General features: G+C 37.4%; 3 protein-coding genes across 4 annotated transcripts; 1 reads left to right on the forward strand and 2 right to left on the reverse strand.

The window, feature by feature from the left end:
* Positions 1–2,251: 2,251 nt before the first annotated feature.
* On the forward strand, positions 2,252–7,259 carry EOL1 (ETO1-like 1). The gene is made up of 5 exons (XM_089622942.1): positions 2,252–3,194; positions 3,286–5,007; positions 5,125–5,416; positions 6,052–6,361; positions 6,785–7,259. The coding sequence occupies exons 1-5, from the start codon at positions 3,055–3,057 to the stop codon at positions 7,003–7,005; spliced, it is 2,685 nt and encodes an 894-aa protein (XP_089479068.1). The 5' UTR covers positions 2,252–3,054; the 3' UTR covers positions 7,006–7,259.
* Positions 7,260–8,108: 849 nt separating this feature from the next.
* Positions 8,109–17,190, reverse strand: LOC149388685 (uncharacterized). 2 transcript variants are annotated; one of them, XM_089623005.1, is made up of 20 exons: positions 16,825–17,190; positions 16,281–16,539; positions 15,520–15,616; positions 15,290–15,431; positions 14,878–15,148; positions 14,343–14,692; positions 14,152–14,225; positions 13,724–13,904; positions 13,260–13,446; positions 12,862–13,090; positions 11,854–12,357; positions 11,080–11,137; positions 10,738–10,825; positions 10,461–10,535; positions 10,302–10,385; positions 10,030–10,173; positions 9,837–9,909; positions 9,250–9,332; positions 9,083–9,137; positions 8,109–8,349 (listed from the first exon to the last, which is right to left on the reverse strand). In XM_089623005.1, the coding sequence occupies exons 1-20, from the start codon at positions 17,087–17,089 to the stop codon at positions 8,284–8,286; spliced, it is 3,285 nt and encodes a 1,094-aa protein (XP_089479131.1). In that variant the 5' UTR covers positions 17,090–17,190; the 3' UTR covers positions 8,109–8,283. The 2 variants fall into 2 exon arrangements, with proteins under 2 accessions (XP_089479131.1, XP_089479130.1); XM_089623004.1 differs by having other exon boundaries at positions 14,328–14,692.
* Positions 17,191–18,415: 1,225 nt separating this feature from the next.
* Positions 18,416–19,346, reverse strand: LOC149388686 (HSP20-like chaperones superfamily protein). Its single transcript, XM_089623935.1, has 3 exons — positions 19,200–19,346; positions 18,931–19,093; positions 18,416–18,845 (listed from the first exon to the last, which is right to left on the reverse strand). The coding sequence occupies exons 2-3, from the start codon at positions 19,043–19,045 to the stop codon at positions 18,646–18,648; spliced, it is 315 nt and encodes a 104-aa protein (XP_089480061.1). The 5' UTR covers positions 19,046–19,093; positions 19,200–19,346; the 3' UTR covers positions 18,416–18,645.
* Between the last annotated feature and the right edge of the window lie 4,003 nt (positions 19,347–23,349).

Below are 23,349 nucleotides of genomic sequence, written 5' to 3' on the forward strand. Positions count from 1 at the left end.
GCTGGAGTTTGGGTTTCTTGTGAGTTAGTAAGTAGACATGTGAACACAAGCCATGGTATGAGATAACTAGGCGAGTGAGCTGAGCTGAAGTTCAAGAGATAGGTAGCCATGTCAAAGGTTAGAAGCTGGATGAATTGAAGGATGGGATATGGCCCGCCAAGCTAGACAATCTGAAGAGTGTTCTGCATAGGGAGGTTCAATCTTGTCGGGGTGGGAGGCTTGGCCTTTCCTAAATTTTTTTTAAAGAAATTTCTCATCAACAAAAAGGAGACAAGCATTTAATAAAAAAAAAAGGAGACAATGGTCTATTCAGCCGAGTAATGCCATAACTTGTCAAGATCTCCTTTGGGCCCATTCAACATAGATTTTCTGCAATTCCTGAAACGAGCAAGAGCATTGCCGATAACGGGCATGAGCTCGAATCCTATGCTGGCCTCGAAAGCTCGAGGAACTCCAAACCCTGCACGCGACCAAACCAAAACTTTTCCTCCAAACAACAATATATATATATATATATATATATATATATATCTATCTTAGGAGAGACAGCAATTCTAAACCCCAAACTGACTAATTCATCTAAGGTAACTAAAAAAATCCACTCTACATGGTGGACTAAACATGACAAAGCCCACTACTAAACACTAAACAAACTAATCCTTGAACTAGAAAAAAAAAATAAACTAAGTTAATAAACCAAAAAATGAAAACCAAAAGGCACCCTCCCCCCCAACCACGCCTTAAATTCCTTCGGCCATACCCCTCTCATCCACCTCCCGACGCCTGACCGCGTCTGCACCGAAATTGCCCCGGTCGGAGAAGAAAACAGAGCCGACCTCCCCGGTCTCCATCATCAATAAGGACATCGCCAGTATCGGAGACCGAGACCGCTTGAGAACGAGACTCAAATCCGATGTATTCGCTTGGAATCAAGAGCCGTCACTCGAAAAAGACCAAACCGGAGCAAAAAATGCAAGAATTAGAACTGAGACATGTTGTCTGAACCGAAGACCAAACCGCTCTCATATCTCATATATGAACACGATTTCAAAACCATTCTAATCGCCGTCTCAGGTTTGCGGCACGTCGGGACTCCGAACGAAGCGCCAACCGTCGTGTGGGTGAGGAATCACGCGTCAGGGTGGATAATAATATAATAATAATTTATATTGTTATATTATATTTTATATAATATTATATTATAATTTATAATATAAATTATTATTATTATATTATTATATATATAATAATTTTGATTATTGGTCCTTTTGAAATTTATTTATGAAAAGAGTAAAGCTATTCGGCACGATTCACGATCCGAAACGATCCACTCACGGATTGACACGTGGCACTGAACATCCACGTGTCAATCCGTGAGTGGATCGTTTTCGGATCGTGAATCGTGCCGAAAATCTTTTCCCTTATGAAAATTTTCCATTTTAAAAAAAGAAAGATTGATTCCTATATTTAGCTGTGCATTTCGTCCCTACTTACATATGCGTCTATCTTAACTGTTTGATTTTCCTCAATTTTTATTGAGTTTCAAATACAATATAGTATTTTGATTTTTCAACCACATTTTTCTTTAAATTTTCATTTTTCTTCCGATATTTATTCTCTATCATAAAGTTTGAATCCAAATCTGATATACTAAAAAATATATTCTTGCAAAACAAAATTCTTAAAGCTTTAATAGTGAATACATTTTTTAAAGTCATGTAAATTAAATACATTTCCTCACAAGAAATCATACGTCATTTGGTACCCTACTAAACAACTTAACTTCTCACACTTACCAAAAAAAAAATATTAAAACAAAAAACTAAAAACAAAAATAAAAACTATATAGTTCTCACATCAACCAGATTATGTAGTTGTCTTGTTCCCCTTCCCAATCCACCGTACCAAACATAATGTTAAGGCAATAAATTATGGATGAAAAACTAGAAAGTAAGAGAGAGCTTCCCATTTTTTCATCAATGGTTCCCAAATAAATACTACATGGGTTTTATAGTTTTTAATTTCATTTTTGGAAAAAAAAAAAAGAAAAAAAAAAGAAAGCAAAATACGTCACTGTATTATTATTACAAATCACAATTGTTCTGTTACCTTTTATATTTTTCAATAAATTCATATTTTTACATATACAAAACGACGCCGTATAAGCGATTCGATATCTGTACATTTTTTTTTCGTTGTTAGTGCTGTTACTAGTCTACTCACACACTACTACAATATTTAATTATTTGTTTTTTCTTATTGTCTGATTCGGTAAATAAAAACACACAATGCCTTCAAGTTTCGGCTTTTGGGGCCTCTTAACGGAATAGAAAAAAAGTGGGAGAGAAAAAGAAGAAAAAAAAACCTAAGTAAAGAAGCTTTCCCTTTTACCAAACAAAAGGCAAGGCGAGAGAAAAAAGAAAAGTTAAAGTTGGAATTTTTGTTTCTGATTCCTCTCTGATCTCTCTTCTCGCTCAGCTATTGCTTGGATTTTGGCGAATTTCAAAGCTGAAAACTCTAAGTGGATTCTCTCTCTCTCTGTCCTCTCTATACATTTCTTGTCTAATTTTTCCATTTCGGCCATTTGTTTGAGAGCTCGAGTGTGTATTGGATTTCATCGCGTTTCTGGTAAAGATCTTAGGTAACCGTTGGGTAAAGTTTGGTCTTTTCTGATTTTTGGTTCGTTTTGTTTTTGGGAAAATAAGCAATTGATATTTGTATACTTAATTAGATACAGTTATTCATTTTCATAATCAGGGAGATCGTCCTTCGATTTATTTTATTTTAAAAAAAATTTCGTTGTTGCGTGGGATATATTTTTTTTTTCTTTCTATGAATCAAGTGATCTGGAAAAAAGCCTGTTTGAAAGTTAATGTTGGGAATTTCATTTTCTTTGGTGAGATAGTTTTCTGGCTGTGACAGAATCTGTAATATTATATTTGAGCCGAATTTGTTGATAGAGAAGTGAGTGAGAGTGAGAGAGAGAGAGATAGAGAGAGAAGAACCCAATAGGCTGTTGTGGAGATCTGGGAGCTATTTAATCTGTTATGCTCTATGAGGACTTTCTTTCCATCCGAGTCATGTAAAGAGTCACAGCTCAGTGCTCTAAATCCACAGTCTTGGCTCCAAGTGGAAAGAGGAAAGCTTTTCAAAATCTCATCACACTCTTCATCTTCTTCTTCTTCCTCCTCCATGTAAGTTGATAGCTTTCACTATTAATTTTTTTTTTTCCTTTCATTATCAGCTTGGTATACTTATTTTTATATATTATTTTTATGGTTGTAGAGAATCTCTAATCAAAGTCCCCGAGCCAGCGATACTCCCGTATTTTAAACCCATTGATTACGTAGCGGTTCTATCTCAAATTCACGAAGAACTCGATTCGTGCGCTGCGCAAGATCGAGCGAACCTGTACTTGTTGCAGTTCCATGTCTTTAAAGGGCTCGGAGAAGCCAAGCTGATGCGAAGGACCCTCCGCGGAGCCTGGAAGAGGTTGAGCAGTGTCTACGAGAAGCTTATTTTTGGGGCGTGGTTGAAGTACGAGAAGCAAGGGGACGAGCTGATAGCTGACTTGCTCTCCACTTGCGGAAAATGCGCCGAAGAGTTTGGGCCGCTCGACATCTCAGCGGAGCTTCCGAGCGCGGCGAACGACGAGAGCACGAGCTCCCACGAGACTCTGTCTGTGAATGGGAACCGGGTTTCCAAAAATGTCGTTTTCACGGTCAGAGGCGAGAAGATAGTCTGCGACCGGAGGAAAATTTCGAGCCTCTCGGCCCCGTTTGACGCGATGCTTAACGGGTGCTTCTCGGAGTCTCTCTCCGAGGACATAGATTTTTCCGAAAACGACCTGTCACCGTCGGGCATGAGAGCCGTCTGCGATTTCTGCACGGAGGGCTTTCTGGGCGAAATCGCTCCAGATCTTTTGTTAGAGATGCTGGTCTTCGCCAACAAGTTTTGCTGCGAGAGGCTCAAAGACGCGTGCGATCGGAGACTCGCGTCGTTGGTCTCTTCCAGGGACGACGCTGTGGAACTCTTGGAATACGCTCTTGAGGAAAACTGCACTGTTCTCGCCGCGTCGTGTTTGCAAGTCTTCTTAAACGATCTCCCCGATTGTTTAAACGACGACAGAGTGGTGGAAATACTGCAGCGCACCGACAAGCAACAGAGGTCGATAATGGTCGGGCCCGCTTCGTATTCGCTCTACTGTTTGTTGAGCGAAGTTTCTATGAACCTCGACCCTCGTTCGGACACAACGGTTTGTTTTCTCGAGAAGCTGGTAGATCTCGCCGAGAGCGACCAGCAGAGAATGCTGATCTTCCACCAGTTGGCGTGTACGAAGCTGTTGAGAAGAGAGTACGTCGAAGCGGAGCATCTTTTCGAGGCAGCTTTGAAGGCGGGCCACATTTACTCTGTGGTGGGTCTAGCCAGATTGGCCTACATTCGAGGCCATAAACTCTGGTCATACGAGAAGCTCAGCTCCGTGATCTCCTCGGCAACTCCTCTGGGATGGATGTACCAAGAGCGGTCGTTCTACATTGAAGGTGATAAGAGATGGGAAGACCTTGACAAAGCAACCGAATTGGACCCGACTCTCACTTACCCGTACATGTACCGAGCCGCCTCGTTGATGCGGAAAGAGGACGTCAAAGCCGCGCTTGCGGAGATCAATCGTATCCTCGGGTTCAAACTGGCGCTCGAGTGCTTGGAGCTGCGGTTCTGCTTTTACCTCGCTCTCGAGGATTACGAATCGGCTATCTGCGACGTTCAGGCGATCCTGACGCTCTCGCCGGAGTACAGGATGTTCGAGGGGCGAGTTGCGGCTTCGCAGCTCCAAACTCTCGTCCGCGAACACGTCAAGAGTTGGACGTCTGGAGATTGCTGGATGCAATTGTACGACCGATGGTCTTCGGTGGATGATATCGGGTCGCTCTCTGTCATTTACCAAATGCTCGAATCCGATGCGTCCAAAGGGGTTCTCTACTTTAGACAGTCCTTGCTTCTCCTCAGGTTTGTGTGTTTGTGTGTGTCCATAATTGATATATCTCTCGGCACTGTGGCGTCGCTTTTAATATAGGGGTTTATTTTATTGGGTTAGCGGTCCTAAAGTGGGTTGTTGTTGTTCAGGCTAAGCTGTCCTGTGGCAGCCATGAGGAGTTTGCAGCTAGCTCGGGAACACGCATCGAGCGACCATGAACGGCTCGTGTACGAGGGCTGGATATTATACGATACGGGCCACTGTGAGGAAGGGCTACAGAAAGCGGAGGAGTCTATCGAGATCAAGCGCTCCTTCGAGGCTTTCTTCTTGAAAGCCTATGCGCTGGCGGATTCAAGCCAAGACCCTTCTAGTTCCTCGACCGTGATTTCCCTTCTGGAAGAAGCACTGAAGTGTCCTTCGGACAGGCTGCGTAAAGGCCAGGTATGGTATTTCTGTCAGTCAAGACCAATTATCAACTTGCATGTGTGATGAATCAATTATTTTCTCATTGATTTTTGTTTTTAAAAAGTGTTAGGACCTTGAGCGTAATATAGTAATTAGAATTTAATAGTGAGTTAAAGCAATTACTTGGTATAAATATACTCCAAAGAACAAAAATTACTTGGTATGAATAAGAGAGGAGTGAAGGAGAAAGATAGGCAAAATTTTGAGTGAAAATTGGGATGATTCCATTGGGAGAAGAGAATAAGCCTCTCAAAAGCTTGTAATATCTTGTATTTTCCTATTTCGTCAGTAATGATTAACACACCAAGCTCGGTTGAAAATCCTATTTATAGGCACTACGGTTCCTACGTATAAGGCTTGGATATTACTTAACCTATTCAAAAAATTAATTTATGTGACTTAAAAATATACTCTATTGATGAATGGACTAGGTTTATAAGGACTTGAATTTCCCAAGCAATCTTTGATTCAAAATGAATATAGAATATACATGGATTCATTTGGGTAAGTTAAACAAGAATAGTATACTACAACTGCAGAGATGCTTAAAACCAAAGTTAAACATTGTTGTCCCTTCACCTATTTTACCTTTCGATCTTCTCTTCCATCAGGCACTGAACAATCTTGGGAGTGTCTATGTTGACTGTGGGAAGTTGGAGAAAGCGGCCGATTGCTACATTAACGCCCTTAAAATCAGGCACACTCGAGCCCATCAAGGCCTTGCTCGAGTGCACTTCCTAAGGAACGACAAAGGGGCCGCGTATAACGAGATGACTAAACTTATTGAGAAGGCCCAGAACAACGCATCTGCTTACGAGAAACGCTCCGAATATTGTGATCGCGACCAAATCAAGGCAGATTTGGAGATGGTCACTCGCTTGGATCCACTTCGGGTGTATCCTTACAGATATCGAGCCGCAGGTTAGAGCTTCGTCTTTCTTTCCTTTTATTTTATTTTCTTTTCTTTTTTAAACCCTTTTTATCCAAATATTGCATTATTATTTAGAAAAAGGCGTTCAAAATGAGACCCGGTTCAACTAGACTTAAACAATGCTCCTTGGTTTTGATTGTATTAGTGAATCAGTAAATTTTATTTAGTATAAAGAACTCGTTGAGGAGGGTTTATGAAAAGAGTTGTCGATTTTTTTAGTTTCCTTATCGGTAGAGTATTGTAATTCGGATTATAAAATTTCCGTTGAGATGGGCATTTTAAAATACTAAAAGGCTGAATGCATTGAAAGGTATTTCGCTTATGTTTAGCTGTGTCAGACTGTTTCACAAAACCACTCATTCTCATTCATCCATCAGCGGGATAAAATAAAATGAATCATTTTCTTGTGTCAGTGTTGATGGACAGCCACAAGGAAAGTGAGGCGATTGAAGAGCTGTCGAGGGCGATATCGTTCAAAGCGGATCTGCATCTCTTGCATTTGCGAGCGGCGTTTCATGAGCACGTCGGAGATGTTTCGGGTGCTCTGCGAGACTGTAGAGCCGCTCTGTCTTTGGACCCCAACCATCAAGAAATGCTCGAACTTCACAGTCGTGTGAACAGCCACGAGCCATGAACGTTCTTCGCGGAGCACCAAAAACCAAGACGAGCAAAAGGGAATATTGTAAACAACGAGGTTGTATTTGTTCATTTTATGGGCACAAGTTTTTGTCCAAGTTTAATATCATTATAATTTTTTTTTTCTTTTTGTTATATAATTGATCGATCTTCGTCCATATGTTAATTGTTCTGTGTCAATTAAAGATTCAAATATAGTCGCCACTTGAGCGTATAAGAAGTTAAATTTTATTGCATGATTTCATCCTCAAATTCTTCTAAAGTGCTCAACCATTTGAAACCGCAAATGAATAATAATAATAATAACAACAATAATAATAATAATGGTTACCATGAGGACCAAATTACAAGGGCTATTTATTCGTTGACAAAGGAAACGTTATATTAATTTTTTGGCCATACCCGGCAAACAAATTACACGCTAAATACATGCTTAAGATCTTCAATGTATGTTAATGTCAAGTATATAATAAGCACTAAAAAGAGCATGAAATATTGTTTATTTCCTTTATTTCCTTTATTTTTTATTGCCTAGTACGAACTTTTGATACACAGCGCAACAAGGTGCTATAGTGTGACTCGTGCAATGAATATTAAATTACTGTCTTGAAAGGTTATATGCACAAGTGGAGAACAAGGAGTCTCTATCGTCGCAAACTCGCAATAATGTCTTCATATAAGAAATCCCATACCATAATTAAATATTGTGTGGTAGTGGTTATATGGTGCACTTCGAAGAATGATGCATTAATTTGAATATGGAATTCAAGTTCAAAATCATTTGGACTATTGCTTTCACGAAGAAAAAAAATGATATTACAGACTTAAATGATTAAAATACATAGAGAAATTGCCCCATTTGCCACCAATTTCATAACATTTTCCCATTTTCCACCAAAACACTAATTCGTCCCAAAATGCCACCGAGATGTCAACATTGTTGACATCTATGTCAACAATGTTGACGTCTCATCGTGAAGGAAAAAAATAGATGTCAACATTGTTGACATAGATGGTGGCATTTTGGGAAAAATTAGCATTTTGGTGGAAAGTGGGAAAATGTTATGAAATTGGTGGCAAATGAGGCAATTTCTCAAATACATATGAGATGGATCATTCTGTACATCTATATTTTACAAACTTCTCTTTAATAACTCCCCAATCCGTCCCTATCTGCACATGTAAACATTAGTACGAAACTAATTCTTCTATCTCCGGTATGCGATATCTGATCACGGTTTCACTTTGGTATGTACAGGCAAATGAGTGAAGGCAGTCATGACTTAGGACGGGATTTAAAGTACGGATGTCTCAGAGCCTCGTCGACACTTAATCTCTCCTCCTGCATTGCAAATCAGCTCACTACTTGGTCAAACATATATGCATGATTCGTCTTTCCGTGAAAATGCTATGTTGGTTCTATACATATTACTTTGATTATTAATATTCCTAACTCAATTTGTTAATTGGAAGATAATAATGGGGCACATGTATTTCGATTTTGTTAAGTTGATCAAATACAATTAGACAAGATCTTTCAGGATTTAATTTTGAGCCAACTTCCTTCCTTGAACCCTATATATTAGAATCTAGCTCTCATATTCCAAGAGCAGATCGCGTAAACCAAGTTTACTCTTAGTCCATCAAGTATGCTCTGCAACATCGAAGAAAAACTCGCAACGGCAAGTCAAAACTGAAGCTTGTAAATCAGTCCTCACGACCTTCCCGTTCGTGACCATTGGAGCTTTGTGGTTTCTTTAAAGACGTAGAATTCAGATTGAGCGTTCAAGTGGTTATAGCTTAGTTTGTGTGGCTTGTAAAGTTTGGTAAACAAAGAAGCCTTTGTATATTGGTGGGTCTTTAACGGTGGTTTTTCCCTTATTCGGGTTTGCCCACGTTCAATAATCCCAATCCTTGTATCATCCTTATATTTATGCTCAATATTTTTTATTATTTTTTTCTTTTTGGCGATATCTATAAGTTGAAATGTACCTCATAGTTTGCAACTATGTTATGCATAATAAACAGATTGATTTTTCTAATGCTCTAATAGTATGGGAGTGTAAGAAACTTACAGGGTCCCACTGCAATAGATCTCGCACAAGCCGCAGAAGCCATACATCGGTAAAGCTGTAGTTGCAACCAAAATAAAAACATCCATGTGTGTGTGTGTGTGTGTGTGTGTGAGAGAGAGAGAGAGAGAGAGAGAGAGAGAGAGAGAGAGAGAGTATGTATGACTAACCCTAATTTAAGAGGGTCTCTACTCTTAATTTGATTAGAGAAGAATTCTTCAGAGCATTTCCAAGAAGCTGGCGAAGCTCCCACCTGACCACAAAAAAATGACAAGCCAAGATTATCTTCGTAAAACCGCATCAATATTATTTCAGAAATTAAAAAAAATGATAATAAAAAAGAAGAAGTTATAAGTAATATATCAAAAGCACCAATGATGAACATTACAAGATCAAGGATGCTACTTTGCTATTTTCGAAGTACAAGCAAAATCTCTGTACTACAGGACCATAACCTTACAAAAATAAGATTTTAGGACTTGGATCCATTTTTTGAATTTTGAACAAATAAATGTACGAGCATCCTTGAATAACTTCTGTCATGACATCATGGAATTGCCCAACAAAGATATATCAGCACCAACCAATAATTGAGCACACCTCAAATAACATATTCATACGAGCATCATTGATTTCAGCATGAATATGCATAATTCATCGCTAGCATGACTAAAAACTGCCACAAATCCTGGGATGACATGGCACTTATTACATTAAAAAAAAATGATTATCTCTTCGAGAAACAAAGTAAAATTACTTGGCCCTTTGCGCGCTGATGCTTTGAAAAATCCCCAGGGAGCAAGATACACAGCTCCATGAACGACCTTAATCTGGGATGTCGCCATAGATCTGAGATGGATTAAGGAAACAGAACAGTCATAACCAGCAACCTTAAAACTGAAAATTCATAAAGACCGTATCTAAATCAGGTTATTGACCACAAAACTCACTTATATGCCAGTTCTTTTAGGCCTTCATTCCAGCCCTCGAGATGTTGGTCTAAAAGAGTACGTGTATATGTACTGATCTGGAAAACATTCGGTGATCCAAGGATCAACTCTAATATCACAACACCAACGCTCCACGTATCGTACCTGTCAAACACACCAGATGTATTTTCAAGAAAGAATAATATAAAACTACCACATGATCACATGTACATTCATTTCAAGCCGTCACTTGTCCAAATAAAACTGAATCCAACACTCCAAGAAGAACATACTTCAAGGTTTTACTCATTGCACCATGATGCCAACTAGAATCAAGTAAAGCTTCAGGAGGGCTGTAATCGCTCGTCTGTTCAGCCCTGGGACACAAAAGAATTTATTCATCCATAACTTTTGCATGACAATTCAACACTCGATATTTTTCTAGATGATACCTAGAAGGTCCAGCGGTACCATATAAATGTTTCACCGTGAACTCATCCATCGCACTTCCAAAGTCGATAACCCGCCTGGATAATATTTGAGATTAAGCCAACTAGATTAATTTGAGAGAGTAATTATACAAATCATATTCAAAACATGTCTGAAGTAAAATAAAGTCGCAAATCTGTTATTTTAACTCAAGGAAAACTGAAAAAACTACAAGTACCAAGCAACAGCAATTTCAGATAAAATAGCAAAAACAGTCATAATGCAATGTAATTTACGAACATCTTAGCTTTGAAGTCGGTATCTCCATCTGGAATCTTATTCAAGCATCTCCCAGTGCTCTGATCTGTGAAACAAATCACCATGTTCTCTACGTAGTTGAAAACATTATAGATCAGAACAGAGACATCAATCAATTTACCTGCTAGGCCAAGCTAAATTCTAAAAATAAAAATAAAAACAGGGAAATTAAAAATCAGTCAAACCTCAAAAGTTTGACCAATTTTTTAAAAAAAAATGAACATAAGTAAAGGCTTCATTTAATGTATGGCAGATGGAATTAAAAACTTGATCAAACAATAGTAAATTCTGCAGCTCTAGGAGAAGTTACAAAGAAGCCCTCACCGGGTTTTATATCCCTGTGGGTGATATTACGATCGTGACAGGACTTGAGCGCCAACAACTGAGCATATGAAAAATAGGAACCAAATGATTCATGAGCACATATATATCAAATATTAAATAAAGTAATGGACGAAATTTGATACAAAGACCAAAAACAAATGTTCCCAACTGATACAAAATCTCATCATTCAAACAAGCTTGGTACGATTCAACAAATGCATCTTTCAGTTTTGCTTATTTTCACTTATATTTTATTATTTGAGATCAGCAAGATTCTTACAAGATATTCAAGTCTAGGAAGAACATGGTTTCCACTAATTTAAGGATGGACTAAAAACCTTCCACATCATATATATATATATATATATATATATATATATATATATATATATACAGTTACAAGAAGCGTTGCTAGGGTTGGTGGTCAACAGTACTCATGACAGTTCCGTCAAGGTTGATAACATGAATCTTCTGGACAGTGTCTTCTCATTTTTATTTTAAAAGATAGGTAGGAATCAAAGATATCCAAGATTTATGGGTGAAAACTATCTCTAGTCTAATCCAAGCAACCATTTTTTTTCTGTTTTAGAAGAACACCAACTTTATTAATAACAATTCACTTTGGTTCAGGGAACCCAAAACGGAAGTTACAACTTGTACTGCCCTAGGCGAATCCCAAACTAGATCAGTAAAAGAATCCAAGAAACCATATTTAAAGTCAGCTATTTTCCCCAAGAAACACCACATTAAATTAAATTGAATTTTATTTATTACCAACTGCCATGTGATACTGCGCATTTCCTCTCTTCCTGCTTCTGTTGTCTTCAACCAATGCCACCATTTTGATGGATGAAGAATTTGGGCATGCTTCTTGTCCTCGGCGCCTTCCACATTGGAATCTTTATTTGCCACTTCTAGAGTGTATATCAGTTTTGATAATGAGATGCCCTCGAAATGAAAAACAAGCCATATTTCATTAGCCCGGGATTCAAAAGATTCTACAAATCTAGCAATATGATTCAGCCCTTCTTCATAGAAACCTCCATGCAGTCTAAACTTCTTCCGAATAAGATTTTCAAAGCTCCAAGAGTTTCCTATTCCATGCGCCGTGGTTTCTTCTGTTTCTATTTTGGCATGAATATCCCAACGCAGTTCTATATGGTCAACGTTTAATGTTTGAGGAGCTGATGGGTAACCTCCGAGGCACTTTTTCAGAAATACTTCTCCAAAATATTTTTCCCGTAGCCCACTCAAGTATACAGCAGCCCCTTTTTCCACCTGGTTAAAATAGTCAGACTCGGACGTTAAATGATGCTTCCGATTTTTTTAAAAAAAATCAAGGGACAGTTTTATTAATTGATGCTTCCATTAAAGTCTCAGATATTGGGAACACTAAAAAAATAAGCTCTCTCCAGGATGGGGTTTTTTTTTCTGGAAAAATACATATCATAGGAGAAAAATAAATTATATCTAAAGTGCTTACAGATCAATACTCTGGCAAAGCTTTACCGTATTTCAAGGATGAAAAAATAAAGGGCAATAAGAAAGACCAAGAAATTCCCACTTCTCTAAACGGTCTGAAAGTTTAGAATATCAGAAGACCTAAGCGACGATATTATCTCATACTTAAAAAAAGAAACCAAACAAATAGCACTGGTGAAAAATGAGCTAGGCCTAACATCCAAATCAAAAACCAACTAACAGAATGGCGTAAATTATACTTGAAATGCACTAAATCAGAATTGATAAAAGGAAATGATTCTTGCTCCAGAAAACAATTACCATTATACGCTTCAAAATAAACAAGTTGTTATCACGAGGACTTGAGTGATTATTGTCAGAGTATGAGTCTATATTCCCGACTTGTGAGTTGAAAGGGATGGTATTTGATGACATATTATTGTCTTTTTCACTCCACCCAGAAGAGTTGCTGCCTTGATCACAATCCCAATGAAAAGCCAACCATACTTCACCATATGATCCACGACCAAACCTCTTCTTTAACACATAGCTGGTGAAAGCAAATAAATCAGACTTACGTCCAAAGAAAGGGATGTCATATCAAACATATGAGAAATTACAATTTAGTTTGTGCTCATTGCCATAATCCAGATCCTGGAATAATTACCAATTACACAATAGAATGGTGGAGGTACGTCACTTGAACAACCTACTTATACCTTGAGTTTGGAATCTCATTTTCAAAGGATCCGTTCTTCAGACTGCCATCTTGAATAGGAATTGATTCAAGAAATCCAACAAAACTAGCAAAACCTTCCCCATTTGGGCATTGGTCTTTAGTACCATCATTATCCATCCCCAGATGGAAGCACAAATTATTGTCATGGTAAAAATTTATAGGTCCACCTAAAAGCAGAAAGAGAATTCGTAAGTAACATTAAGTTTACAATTCAAATTCTCAATGGACTTATCATGTGCTTTATGTCTCTCTTTTTTTAAACTTAAAACTGGTCCAAGTACTTAAACACAGAGATTACGTCAAGAAAACAAATCTGCAGGAGAGTTTTACTACTTCAAAACCCCCAATGACTACAATATAAATACTCTTAGACAAACAAGCTCAAAATCATTGGTTCAACAAGCATATGAAAATAACATTAATGCTAGTAGCACGTGTACTTACTAAAATAATGGTCTAGGGCCCCCGGAAGAGCCTTAAGTACATTATAACCTTCATGGTCAACCTTTTGCATTTGCGTTAACAAGTCTTGGTCAACCCTTTCAACTAGTGATGCGTAATATGTATGTTCATCAAGGTTCTCAGATAGATAAAAACATCCAATGCACGTGTGTTTTCCTTCAACCTAAAGAAGAAGAAAAAAGTAGAATATCCCACTCCATCATTACACAACATTAAAGGTTGCAGTAAAGCATAAAATTATAGCTTCATCATCAAAAGCAAGAATAACAATTACTTATCCTGATGAGATTACCAGTCAGTAATATATCAAACTTAGACTTTATCTGTCCCATTCAATTATTACCTGAAGGGGGTCTCACTAAAAGAAGAATCTACAGTACGAAATTAGAAAGTTAAACAACTTGCATTACCAATAACCTCTCAAATTTGGTCATGACTGGATGTGCACGCCTCACTTGTACTACGTTGGAACCGATTTCCTTGACTGGCGCATTCAAAAAACATTGAATTGAAAGGACTTACGTAATAGAAGTGTGGTACTTGAATACAAAAACAAGATATATTAACATCTATTACTCTTAACAACCTGCATGTAGGTTACCAGAAAGATCATTCAATGGATTCTTTGACCCCGATTGTGGCAAACTTTTTTCAACTGTATTTTTTCTTTCCTTCGGCAGCGGAAAATCCGTAGATGCTAATGGCACCACAACAGTTGCCACGTTGTCCATGCTGCCCTTTTCAACAGCAGAATTTACAATACAGTCGGCCACTGAGTATGTACACCGAAATCCAGCAGGATCACGACCTTGTTGTACCTCCGATATCAAATCACAAACATCTTGCGAGCTTAACTTCTCAAAAACTCCATCCGATGCAGCCACCAGATAGCTATCGTTCGCAGTCACTGTTCGCCAATCTGTCAACTCAGGTGCAGATATAACACCATAGCTGTTCCAAGTTCAGCATAAGAACTGAGTGAGCATTCTATCCCAGATCATTGAAGATGGTTTGAGGGTAACAGTACACGCATAACTAGCCGTGACTTGATAGTAAGCTCTTTAAAAGTCCAAGTCTTGAAAAGATTTTGGAGGAAATATAAAGCGAGAGATCATCGAAACACTTTCGACCCTCACCTTTTAAAGGCCACATCACCAATAGCCCTAGAAACAGCAAGCTGGCCATTCACTCGAGGCACCCCACCCCATTCAAGAACATAACCACCAGAACTTTCCACCCGCAATCTTTCATCATCTCTATTAGGATGATGATCTCTCGTTAACTCTTGAACAAATAAATGAACCAGGCTGCTGGAAGAAATGAGCTTGGATTTTGATTTTCCATCATTTCTTATACGTGATATGGCGCCATTACTCCTTTCCTTCCTGTACAGCCTTAAATAAGTGGCTGCAATTAACACAACCCAAAATTTGAATAATCTCAACCATGTATTCATACAGATTAAAATTAAAAATCATATGCAGATTATAATTCTATGAATTTTTTTTCATGGAACATTAATAAGCAGTATTAAGTCAACATTCTTGCCTTTAGCCTGTGCAGGAGACTGGACTTGCTCAGAGCATAATAAGGCCTTTGAGTCCCCTATATTGGCAACTAAAATCTGACCGTCTGCTAATAGAATAATTGTGGCCGTGGAACCTGATTCCAAATTTTTCCTAGATGCTTCCTATATGCTCAATAGAAAGAATATCAAGAAAAAGGAAAAAAAGGTACATATTTTGCCATATAATATTGAGAAAATTAAATATGATTACCTTGGAAAATGTTGCATCAATATCATGTATTGCTCTCAACAATGCTTCTTTCAGAATTTCCAAGTGAGAAGTGGAAAAAAATTCCAGCACCGAATGCCTAATCCCAGAGGCAGCAGGATCAGTTAATGGCACGGACAATAATTTTTATTTTTAAAAGAAACTCTAATCTTTTATTGATAGAAACGGCTTTTGCACGGACAATAATTAGAGAAGGTAGATAAAAAATATATAAATAAAAATCACTAAGATACACAAAATTATAGCTATTTAAGAGAATGAAAGGAATAGGAAATGTAGAAAAAGATTAAAAAAAAAAAAAAAAAAAAAAAAAAACAATGCACTACAATTGTGCAAGTAAGTGCGTAACTTATAATTTTTTTTTATACGAGTAACCTATGACATTGACGATCATCAGACTAAATAATGTAGTAACACGCAACTGTAATAGGAAGCTTCTAAATAGGATATCATAGCAATAATTATACAAGTTGCTTTCAGGTTTGCACGTTATGGCTTGCAAGGTTTAATACTCTATTCAGCCATCTATGTTTGGGAGTTTCAAGTAGATATGTTGAGCAAATATGACAATTTGCATTTGTTCAAAGCATCACCAAGGACGTAAGAATTGTCCCGTCACTACAATTGCCCATTGATTGACAGCAAATTATAAAACCAAATCTTTTATGAATTATGATATAACAAAAAAAATAAAAAAATAAAAAAAACACCTCCCAACAGAATAAGGTAAGAGAGAAACACACCTCCCATGATCCAAATCATAATGCCCCAGCACTTGGTCCCAATCAATCAACTGAGAAACACCGTCACCGTATCTCCTATTCGACAATCTTCCAATGGATCTCTTGAATACAGTCGAGTATGTCGAATCAAGAAGAAAATAAGTGTGCAGAACAAAGTACTCTAGTAAAAGCTTCGACGCCATGTCACTAGCTTCTGCCCCATTATGACCATCAAAAACAGCCACAACCCCAACAACTACCTCCTTAATTCCCACTTTTCCTGCTCCAAATATGCCACACATTATAAAAATCGTTTCATGTAGAAATTAACCAACCGCCCCAAAAAGCAAGTGTTCAACAGATATCCATGAATTCACAATCAAGCAAGTCTCTCTACCCATCATTTTCCCCTCCGATTTTGATAACGTTCATAAGATATACACATCAATATCTAATTCAGCCCATTATCACATCCGTCTCAGAGAATTACTAGGCAGCCCTATTTCTATCGAAAACCGAAGTACGGCCAGAAAGAAAGAGAGAGAGTGGTGATTTGAAGGTGTACCGGGAAAAGGAATGCGAAGATCGAGAACGCAAAGAGCACGGTCCTCCTGATGATATCTACGACCTTGATGCATCGCTAGTTGACACCGCTCTGTGCTCGAAGGTGTTGAAGCGTAGCTCGAGAGCTTCCAGCGAGGGCATTTTGGGGATTGAAACACCGCCGGAGCACCGCCTTCTTCGTAAACGGTCAAGCACGTCGATGTCTCTCCGTCACCGACGGCGACGAAGAGCCCTAATAATAATATCAGAGACTCGAAACTGAACATTTCTTCGTCCTCCTCGAATCGGAGGGCTTCGATATGAAGCTGTATTTTTACTCCTGTATCGCATATCGAACTTTCCGAAAAGAAAAAGGAAAAATCACATATCGAACGGTTGCTCTTTTTTTTTTTTTAATGTTTTATTAGTTTTTTTATTTCTTAGTATTTCCTTTTCTGTTAAATAAATATATATTTTAGGAGGAATTATGGTGTGCTCATTACAAATTACAATCAAATAAAAATGTTTCCTTATACGTCATTATGCAAATGGCATCATAAATAAACACTATAGAAAGAAACCATTAATATGTAAAAAATTGTAACATATTAAACTTTTCTATATAAAGCTTCTTTCATGGAAGTAAGAAAAACACACCCCCTTTTTTTTAGAACACAGTTGTAATCATCTATCTTTTCTCTCCCTCTTTTCATTGCTACTATTTTCCATCCATATTTTCTTCACCCAGTTATAATATATGTACCACAACATTTTCACCACCAACTACTACTTTCACAGCAATATATAGTGACTTGGGTCAATTCGGTCACCTATGTAATTCACTTTTCTTAGTCTATAACATTTATGAGTTTGTACACCATTAGGAGTATTATAAGTGGCTGATTCCATAGTAATATACATTTTCCAAATTAGACAGAAACATATAATTGATATTGACAAAATTGACTCAGTTAGTTACATGTTTGTAACTAAACATTCTTAGATCTATCTAATTTGAAAAAAAAAATAATAATGTTGAATAACCAACTTATTTACATTTATCTGTGCATAATTCCCTAACATTTATTGGAAGCCTGAAAACCATTCCCCGAACGACAAGGATAACGAGGAAGCCTGTGCTTGCCTAAACCCCCCAAAAAAATTACAACAAAACATAAACTATTCAGCATCAATTTCCCTTTTTAGTTAACACAATCTAAACAATCACAATAGTTCCAATCAAGCACAATCTTTTTTCCAATTTGATAACTTCTTCGATAAGACTAAAGCTTATGCTCTTACATAGCATTTCCTAGATGTGCCCCATTTTCAATTAACCTCTGATCTAGCTCGTCAAATTTAGTTTCCGAATCTCCAACCTTTTTCTGAAGTCCAAGAATGACACTTCTCGGTTCAAAATATGTACAGTTACACTGTCTATCTTGCTTCCAAATATCATATTTTTCACATTACAGTAGCACAAAAAATTAACTAAAATATGAATAACGTATAGGCAGATTTTCGCTGATTACTCTAATCGTTCTTTTTTCTTCTTCTTCTTTCTTGCCATGTATATATATGTTTTTTTATAGCAAGCAACATCAGTACTCACAGACTCTTAACCTGTATGATAATTCACAAGTCATGGAAGTACTTGATCTAATATACGGGTTTCTGATTCAAAAACTAGAACAACATTTGTGCGAATCTCTCAAACAGAAATCTCTCCAGCTTGAATCTTCATCTGATGCGAACCACCGGAAGATAGGAGTTGAGACTTATGCAGAGCTCAAGTGCCTTGAAATGAAATGAAATGAAATGAAAAGAAGAAGAAAAAAAAAGATCAGGGAGATCTATCCTTCATGACCACGACTTCAAGCATGTCGTCGGGTCGGAAACTGGGAGAGAAAAGCCGAGGATCCACCGGACCGGGAAGCAAGAACGTCATGGCAAACGGTCCAGGAATCTTCGACATCTCTGCGACGATGGTCGCTCCTTCTACGCGGACTCTGCCATCGCGCTCGATCTCGCATTTGATTTTGCCTGTGCTTCCACCGCCAATTTTAGTCATGGAAAAACACTTTTGAAAAAGACAGAGCAAGCTGTGAATGAATGAGCGATCTCTTACATTGATCTTTCTTCACGCCAGGGATCGAGACTCTGAAGAGATACGCAACTTCGCTCTCGCTCACATCCACGAGGCTGATTCGAGGCCCTGTGATCCCTTCCTTTTGCCCGGCCATGGCGTGACCAGCTGGAAAACGCGATTCGACTTTCTGCAGTGACGATATCTGGATAATTTTTCTACTTTAGTGTTAGGGTTTTGCAACGATGTGCAAGGTAAGCGACGTTTAAAACGAGCTTTGAAACGATGAGAATCGGAGAAAACCGACTTACCGATCGGCGATGGTTTCACCGGAGCTTGAGTAGGCTGGTTCGGAATCGGAAGGAATCAAATGGCGCCGGGCTTGTCGGAAAGGGAGTTTAGCGGCGGAGGTAGCCTCGCTTGGAAGTTGGAAATGGGGGAGAGAGAGAGAGAGAGAGAGAGAGAGAGAGAGAGAGGCAGTATACTATTTAAGGGTATAAGAGGAATTTCACTTTAAAAATTTGCAAGCTAGAGAGGAGAAATTTCTTCTTTAGTGGCATAGGATCTTTATTGAAAATTTATTGCTTATGGTCCAAAAACAAAAACAAAAAAATTAGAGTGGCGGATAGAAATTGCAATGAAATTATTGTTGAAATTCTTAAAAAAAAAAAAAAAAATGGCGTACATAGAATTAAGATGAGTACTAGCTAGTTTCGTCTAATAATAATTACACAGATACTTAGATTCAGAAGTCCTATGTTCAAACTTCTTACGTATATCATGTGGAACTTTTAAATTCTTATTTGAAAGTAACGAAAAATGTATGGTGATCACCCTAAATATGGTGAGTCACCGGAATATGTTAAAAAATTTAAAACATACATATACTATCTAGATCAAACAATTACCCATAATATTAAAGGATATATAAAAAATATATATATCAAAATATTTTAGTTTCTTACTTTTGAAAATATTGACGCAATGATATTGCACAACTAACGCAATTTTCGCGACAAAAAATGGCGTAACGATAAAATAACGTTCGTCGACCGGTATTTAGCAAAAAAAAAAAGGTATTTTCAATCATTGCTATTAACTCAATAACATTCTTTGGCACTCAATTGTCAATTCAAACCTTATATCAAATTTATTTTCCTTCAACTTATTTTTTTAATAGTGTCATGAAAAAATTATTAAAAAAAAATTAAACTTCTTAATCATTTCCCAAAATTTAACAAAAAAAATATATCTGTATCCCTTTATAACCTGACCCTAAACGCATTACGAAAATCATTTTATTTGGTAGACGCCACATCCATACTTTAAGGTCTCCAAACATATTATCTGATCCATGAACTTAATAAGTCAACAAGCTCAACCCTATGAATCTACAATCGGCACGAATGTGGGCCCTAATAAGGGGTCACGTACAGGCCATCGGCACGTGAATCTCTACAATACCGAGCCCAACCCTTATGTGGGCCACACTAAACCATACCAAGCACTCCGCCACTAGCGCTCTAGTCCGCCCAATAGGCCTCGGCCAAGTGTTCGGCATCGAGCCAAGCACTTGACAGTGCCCGGGCCCAGGCCCAGCACGGGCGACATCATACCCCACTGAACCATCTACCAGCATGCAAGGCCACCTCACAGGTCCGAGCCCATACATGTATTTTAAACATTCGTATCTTAGCCTATATAAGATCATGATTTTTCTCATTCTAAGATACTTTTACACCGAAGCATGATACTTCAAAAAAATATTCTCAGCTCTCACGTTTTGGTGGTCGTTTCCAAGACAACCTCAAGTTTGTTAGAGTTGACGAATACTATGATGCATTGTTCATCTTTTATGTCGTTGTATCATAGGAGGTGATTGCTCATAATTTTCAGTGTTTGATGGGTGATGAGTAACGTTTTAAAGAAATTGTCAAATAAATTTTGATGTTCCTCCGTTTTCTTTTGTATATCGATTTTGGTTTGATCTGATTTTAGTTATTTAAATTATTATTTGTTATTATGTATTTCTTATATTATTTTTTTTGTTTAATATTTATTTAAATAAATTTTGCTATATTTTCTTTTTATTAGCACACAGTAGAATTTTTTTTATGTGTATAAAACCATTATTCACACTTCTAAAAAAATTATATTAAGAAAAAAAAACTTGTCACACTTAGTCGCCTTCCAACCCATTAGCCCAACCGATCAACGTGGTCACATAAGCCCAAGCCACGCGTTCTGAAGCTTCCAAAAAGAAAATAAGAAACAAAAATGATAATGAAACTATCTGTCTATAAGGTTAATTATAAAAGTGTTCTTGAAATAACGAAACACGTCGCGTATATATTTAGCCACGACACCCGATCGCGTTTTTTATATTTTCTTTTTCCTTGTAGCTTTACGTGGTGTCGTTTAAGATTATTTTGTTATCCAATGCGTGTGAACCAACCATCTATATATGCTGTTTCCTTAAACGGGTTAAGCCCCAGCAAGTTCCAACTTCCCAAGACAAATATTTATATATTGGAAATGCTTATGCTTTAAAAACATTAAATGCTTACCAGTATTCTGGTAGTGTATAATATTTTATTTGATTGCTTATTATATTATATAATCAAAATAAAGAAGAAAAATGCTCCAGTTTTACGTTTACCAAGTACTTAGCCTGTTTGATATTTACTTCATACTTTAAATATTTTGTTAGTCAAGTTTGTAACTAAAACGAGACTGAATCAGTAAAGGCACTTACCAAATTAAGAAACTATGTCACTATGTGATATCATTTTTAGTTTAAAATATGATGAAAAGTTTGCTTGGACTGTTTGGTAATAATACTAGATACAAATAAAAGATAAAAACTCGCAGAATTTCGCATTATTCTGTTCTGTGACACTTCAACATCGGTTCCATCAGTAGAGGATAGAAAGCCGAAGGTATAAGCATAATTTAAACAATCCTAATTAGCCAAGATCTTAGAACTAGATGATTTTCACAGATCATTAGAGATTGAGAAAAACCTACATCGATCCATGACGAGAGTGACGGTGACGGCAGCAGATGATCACCGGAATTGGTTTCTCTCTCTTGACCTCTTTAGACTTTAGAGCTTTCTTTTAATGGCAGAGGAAAACTACGTAAGAGGTTGAGAGAGGACCAATCCCTAGGGTTAGCTTTATATAGACCCACCATCAGGGTACAATAGGAATTTTACCTTCTATTAATTAACCAATAGGAATTATCTTATTATTATTATTAAGCCAATAAGTACTCACGTGGGCCACAATTCTTTCCCACGTACAAAAACCCACGTAGTGGGCTTTGGGAAAGAAACGATCCAACATTCTCCTACTTGGCCCATGTGTCATAATGTACCTATTAGTTATATAATAAGACATAAGTGCGCATAGTATAAGATAAACTCTTCATAAAATTGGTTACATCATAAAGTCTCTATTAAGTTTGAAAACTAATCAGGATCATAGCGGTTGTATGTCAATTTGTCGACATAGTCCCTTCCATGTATCACAATACTAGCTTCACACCTAACACGACACATAATAGGGTATTCATAATGATCCGAATCTTGATCATATAATGCATTCATGTATATACTAATCATAATAGAAAACAAGATTCATTACTTCATATCAGAAACAAAAATAAACGAGCTCAAAGTGTCAATCACATAAAACATACATTACGTCAATGATGACATCCAAGGATCCCCATTCTTTCAACATGATCAGTAAATACCTTAGGGGGCAATCCTTTCGTTAATGGATCTGCAACCATAAGCTTTGTGCTAATGTGATTGATTGACACATTTTTGTTTCCGAATTTCTTCTTTAACGACAGAGTATTCCAATTTTATAAGCTTAGCACCTTTCGAATACTTTCTTTCTTAGAAAAGAAGACTGCTGCGGAATTATCACAGTAAATTTTCAGCGGCTTGGCGATAATGTCGACAATTCCAAGTCCTGAAATAAAGTTCCGCAGCCATAAACCATAAGTCGTAGCCTCAAAGCATACTACGAATTCAGCTTCAGTAGTGGATGCAGCAATAACAAACTGCTTCACACTTACATGAAATCACTAATTTGGTTAAAAGAACAAATAGCCAAAAGTGGAGTTTCTGTAATCCACGCATCCGAAAAATCTGAATCTGAATATCCAATCACCTCGAGGTGATCAGATCTTTTATAAGTGAGCATACGATCTTTCGTTCCTTGCAGATACCTCAGTACTTTCTTTGCAACTTTCCAATGATCTATTCCTGGATTACTTTGATACCTGCCCAGCATTCCGACAACAAAAACTGATGTCTGGCCTGGTACAAGTCTGTGCGTACATCAAGCTTCCACCAATAGATGCATAAGGAATTTGTTCCATTTGTTTGCGTTCCAATTCATTCTTTGGACATTGATTGAGAATAAATTTATCTCCCTTCTGAATTAG

The sequence above is a fragment of the Urtica dioica genome, chromosome 8 (assembly GCF_054948205.1).
Source record: "Urtica dioica subsp. dioica isolate 48M chromosome 8, U.dioica_male_clone48M_v1_H2, whole genome shotgun sequence".
In the NCBI taxonomy this organism is placed as follows: Eukaryota; Viridiplantae; Streptophyta; class Magnoliopsida; order Rosales; family Urticaceae; genus Urtica; species Urtica dioica.

Excerpts from the sequence above, each read along its gene's own strand:
- EOL1 (XM_089622942.1), top strand. The coding sequence starts at position 3,055 with ATGAGGACTTTCTTTCCATCCGAGTCATGTAAAGAGTCACAGCTCAGT. Across the intron at positions 3,195-3,285 it reads TCTTCTTCTTCCTCCTCCAT|AGAATCTCTAATCAAAGTCC; the intron begins GTAAGTTGATAG and ends TTATGGTTGTAG. Across the intron at positions 5,008-5,124 it reads CAGTCCTTGCTTCTCCTCAG|GCTAAGCTGTCCTGTGGCAG; the intron begins GTTTGTGTGTTT and ends GTTGTTGTTCAG.
- LOC149388685 (XM_089623004.1), bottom strand. The coding sequence starts at position 17,089 with ATGTTCAGTTTCGAGTCTCTGATATTATTATTAGGGCTCTTCGTCGCC. Across the intron at positions 14,226-14,327 it reads TTCTGGTAACCTACATGCAG|TCAAGGAAATCGGTTCCAAC; the intron begins GTTGTTAAGAGT and ends TGAATGCGCCAG. Across the intron at positions 8,350-9,082 it reads ATCTATTGCAGTGGGACCCT|GAGGAGAGATTAAGTGTCGA; the intron begins GTAAGTTTCTTA and ends TTTGCAATGCAG.
- LOC149388686 (XM_089623935.1), bottom strand. The coding sequence starts at position 19,045 with ATGGCCGGGCAAAAGGAAGGGATCACAGGGCCTCGAATCAGCCTCGTG. Across the intron at positions 18,846-18,930 it reads TGGCGTGAAGAAAGATCAAT|GCAAAATCAAATGCGAGATC; the intron begins GTAAGAGATCGC and ends GTGGAAGCACAG.